Below are 4,756 nucleotides of genomic sequence, written 5' to 3'. Positions count from 1 at the left end.
TTTCCGACAGCGACAGCACTGTTGACGGCTAAGTACTCATTTTACACCCGAATACGGTGAGAGAACGGGAGTAAATAGTCTTTACCAAGGACTCAACTATGCGCTGAACCAGGCTCGAAACCAGGACCTTCCGATCCAAAAGCGAGTGTCATACCACAAGACCATATAGCCGCTCATAGATAGATAGATAGATAGATAGATAGATAGATAGATAGATAGATAGAGAGAGAGAGAGAGAGAGAGAGAGAGAGAGAGAGAGAGAGAGAGTATGTGTGTGTGTACGTACGTAGGTGTGTGTGTGTGTGTGTGTGTGTGTGTGTGAAGCCGAGAAAAGGCAAGGCAGGAACAGGAGGCTGAAGAGGGAGGGCCTGCACATCAAGCAGGGTCATTTTGACGCATGAATGCATGATCTTGTCTGAGTTTCCTGTGCTTGAAACTTTGAATGCGTTTTTCTCTGTTTGTGCTTTTTCTACCTTTATTTTGCTACTCTTCCTTTATTTGTAAACATTTTTGAATGATTTTTCGCATGTGCATACAGTATTACTAGTTTCATAAAACTGAGCATTTGTATTTCAGATTTATTTTATAAATTTTGCGTAAATGAGGGTCAAAAGTCCAAAAATGGGTCAATTTTTGATGTTTCAAAATTGATGAACTTTGAAAATCAATAAAAATAATACTATTGTAGATATTAGTAAACCGATGCTTAGCCCAAATGAATGGCTCAAATACTACTTGTATACCTATTTTCATGTCAATAACTTGTCATTTGGCGAAGCCTTAGCATTTTGAAAACTACTTCATTATAGGGTATCAAATTTCAAAATGGCGGCGTTACCATGGTAACCAAAAACTGAAATTTAGGTTTTCAATTTTTTTTCCTCTAATTAGGATGTACATAACCTAAAATTACCACTAAAAGTCAGCTACTTATTACATTTTAGAATTTCGCCTTCAGGACCCGCCCATCCCCTTAAGAAAATATATTCATTCTCCTCAAATAATAAAAAAAAATGTCTTAACTCACTCAACCTTTAACACCGACTATATATCCGTAGTTTACCCGGGTTACTTTTACCCCATGCCTATTTATTACATTTTCTGAAACAAATTATAGGCATTGTATCAAAGCTAATGTTCTTAAATTTTACATGTTAAAGGTAGTTGAATAAAACTATCTATGTACATGCTCATTTTTAATACATTTTTTTTTCTAATCTTGAAAAATAGCAAAATCTCTAGGATTGAGTGGGTTAACACAAATCTCATTTTTTTAAAACTATAAATTCAAATTTACCATCCAAACTGTTTTGTCTTGCCATAATTATAAACAAGCCACCTACTTGATAGTTTCAAGGAACTGTTTCCTGTCGTAGATCTGGTTAGGAATACGACTCAGGATGACCTTGAGGTCACAGGCACACTTGAAAAGGGTCTTGAAAGAGGACTCTGGTCTTGGAATTATAAGTTCTGTATAGAGAGGACCCAACAAAAATACAAATAAATATCTTTCCAAAGTTGTATTTACCCACTGTGTGAGAGTAAAAAAGATTAAAATCAAGAAGAAAAGAAAAGACGTGAAAATAAAGCTTAAATGATAAAAAAATATGAAAAGTTTGGTTTATGAACTTTATATATAATAATCTCTTCAATAAAACAAATAAACTTACTGCAAGTTTCACATTTTTGACAATAAATTATATTTTTAGAAAAATACCGTTTTGGGATGGTGGGCCATGTAATATAGCAATGATTTGCTTGTTATAAAGTAACAGAAAATGAGAAGACGAAGGAACAGAAAAAGGAGAGATAAAATTTAAAAAAAAAAAAAAGAGAGAGAGAGAAGGAGAGAAGAGAGAGAGAGGAGAGAGAGAGAGAGGAGAGAGAGAGAGAGAGAGAGAGAGAGAGAGAGAGAGAGAGAGAGAGAGAGAGAGAGAGAGAGAGAGAGAGAGAGAGAGAGGAAGAGAGAGAGAGAGAGAGAGAGAGAGAGAGAAGAGGAGAGAGAGAGAGAGAGAGAGAGGATTCAATGTAATCTAAAAATAAGCTATGAATCAGCCTACTTCTGAGTCATTATTGCCCCTAGTCGTAGCAAAGTTTCACAGACATCAACTCTATCAGCTACATCTCCCTTCTTCATCAATCCAAGAATCAGGTCATAGGTCAGACCTGGTACTGTACCCTCAGCCTGCAAGCAATATATATATATATATATATATATATATATATATATATATATATATATGTATATTTATATATATATATATATATATATATATATATATATATATATATATATATATATATATATATATATATATATATTAAAAGATCACATTAAAAGATCACAAGCCTGACTTCAAAAATAATCCAAAATGTAGACTAATAAATCCACACAAATCTGAAATTGGAAAAATCAGCAAAAAGATATTAGAAAAAATAAATAAAAACGTCAAAGAAGCAACTAAATTCAACCAGTGGAAAAACACCGATGAAGTCATCGAATGGTTCAAAAATATCCAAAACAAAGAAAACTGCACCTTCATCTCTTTCGACATTTGCGATTTTTACCCCTCCATCACTCCAGACTTACTAAACAAAGCATTGGAATTCGCAGCAAAATACACCAACATCACAGAAGAGGAAAAACACATCATCAAACACACCAAGCACAGCACACTATACTACGACAACACACCTTGGACAAAGCGACACAATGATTTCGACGTAACAATGGGTTCGTTCGACGGTGCTGAAACATGCGAACTGGTCGGACTCTACATCCTGTCACAACTACAACATACACACACATACATCGGCCTCTATAGAGATGACGGACTCGCTATAACCAACAGACGACCAAGAGCGAACGAAAACATCAAAAAACATATCTGTAAAATATTCCAAAACAACAATTTGAAAATCACAATAGAAGCAAAACAAAAAAACAGTTGACTTCCTCGACATCACATTCGACATAAAATCCAATTCATTCCAACCGTTCAGAAAACCAAACAACACCATTAGCTACATTAATAAAAACAGCAACCACCCCCGTCCCGTCATTGAAAACATACCAAAAAACATAGCACTGAGGGTGAGCAAACTTTCGGAAAACAGAGAGATATTCAACGTCGCAGCCACCCCCTACAAAGAAGCACTCACAAAAAGTGGATACAACACACCATTTTTATACACAGACGCCTCCCTCTCATGTAAACACCAACACACAAGTGAAGAACGTAAAACAAGAAAACGACACATAACTTGGTTCAACCCACCTTTCGACATAAACGTCAGCACAAACATAGGACAGCAGTTCCTGAAGTTAATTGATACACACTTTCCAAAAAACCACAAGCTACATAAAATTATCAACAGGAATACCATAAAAATAAGTTACTCGTGTATGCGCAACATAGAACAAATAATTTCAAGCCACAACAAAAAAATATTAATAAACCACCGACAAGAGCAAAACCCACCCACTAGAAAATGCAACTGCAGAAATAAAGAACATTGCCCGCTAAACAAACAATGCTTAGAATCAAGTTTAATTTACCAAGCCACAGTCACAGAAACTAAAACAAACAAGCAAGAAAAATATGTAGGACTAACAGAAAATAATTTCAAAACAAGATACAACCTCCACACCTCAACATTTAGAAACACTAACAAAAAAACATCCACAAAACTCAGCGAACATATTTGGAAATTAAAAGACAACAAAATAGACCACAACATTTCATGGAAAATTTTATCTAAAGCAACAGGATACACACCAACATCAAAACAATGTAGCTTATGCCTGGAAGAAAAATATACTATAATCAAACAACCTCATGAAGCCACACTCAACATGAAAAATGAGATCTACGGAAAGTGTCCCCATCGGCGCAAATTCCTCTTAATTAACTTCAAACCGGAACCACTTCAAGAATCAACAACAGTCAACAAAACAACTCAGTCCTGAAGATGGCAAATTAAGCCTGAAACATTGATGTAGACTGCCCCAAACATTGTGGTAAATATTTTAAATAATAATTCGCTCCATTACTACATGTCGAGCACTTTTCGTACCATATTTGTATCAAACACGATTCAATATATATATATATATATATATATATATATATATATATATATATATATATATATATATATATATGTATATATATATATATATATATATATATATATATGTATATATATATAAACCAGGTTGAAAATGAGTGGAAGTAACACATCTCACCTTAAAATAAACCCTGTCAATGAACAAACAAAAATATCTCTCTCTTAACTCTCCTTTTTCTTTGCCAATGTATGAGACCTTTGCTGAGTCAATTCGAATAGTATTATCTCTGTCTTACGAATAATAATAATAATAATAATAATAATAATAATAATAATAATAATAATAATAATAATAATAATAATAATAATAATAATGATAATGAAAATTTAAAACAATAAATAATAATAATAATAATAATAATAACAAAATTAATAATAATAATAATAAAAATAATAATAAAAATAATAATAATAATAATAATAATAATAATAATAAATAATAATAATAATAATAATAATAATAATAATAATAATAATAATAATAATAATAATAATAATAATAATAATAATAATAATAATAATATTAATAAGTAAAACATAAATGCCCAGTTCAAGCAAGGGACATAAGTTACAGTAGATCCAAGAACAATCATATAATCAATTCCCAAGTCTATACACAGCCACA

The 4,756-nt window shown here is 32.3% G+C and overlaps 1 protein-coding gene and 1 long non-coding RNA gene across 2 annotated transcripts in view; one reads left to right on the top strand and one right to left on the bottom strand.

Moving 5' to 3' along the window:
• LOC144981145 (uncharacterized) overlaps window positions 1-4,756 on the top strand; it is a 108,794-nt gene that overhangs the window by 66,883 nt on the left and 37,155 nt on the right. The gene's annotated exons all lie outside the window — the stretch shown is intronic.
• Window positions 1-4,756, bottom strand: part of LOC144955941 (programmed cell death protein 10-A-like) — a 9,351-nt gene that overhangs the window by 2,257 nt on the left and 2,338 nt on the right. The window contains exons 4-5 of the mRNA XM_078886202.1: window positions 2,061-2,185; window positions 1,344-1,454 (exon numbers count right to left, since the gene is read on the bottom strand). Of these exons, the coding sequence (XP_078742328.1) occupies window positions 1,344-1,454; window positions 2,061-2,185 (236 nt within the window). The remainder of the gene's footprint in view (window positions 1-1,343; window positions 1,455-2,060; window positions 2,186-4,756) is intronic.

Source organism: Berghia stephanieae, chromosome 10, assembly GCF_034508935.2.
Source record: "Berghia stephanieae isolate SIO BIC M18660-M18661 chromosome 10, UCSD_Bste_1.3, whole genome shotgun sequence".
Taxonomy (NCBI): Eukaryota; Metazoa; Mollusca; class Gastropoda; order Nudibranchia; family Aeolidiidae; genus Berghia; species Berghia stephanieae.
This window is presented reverse-complemented; position numbering and strand designations above follow the sequence as displayed.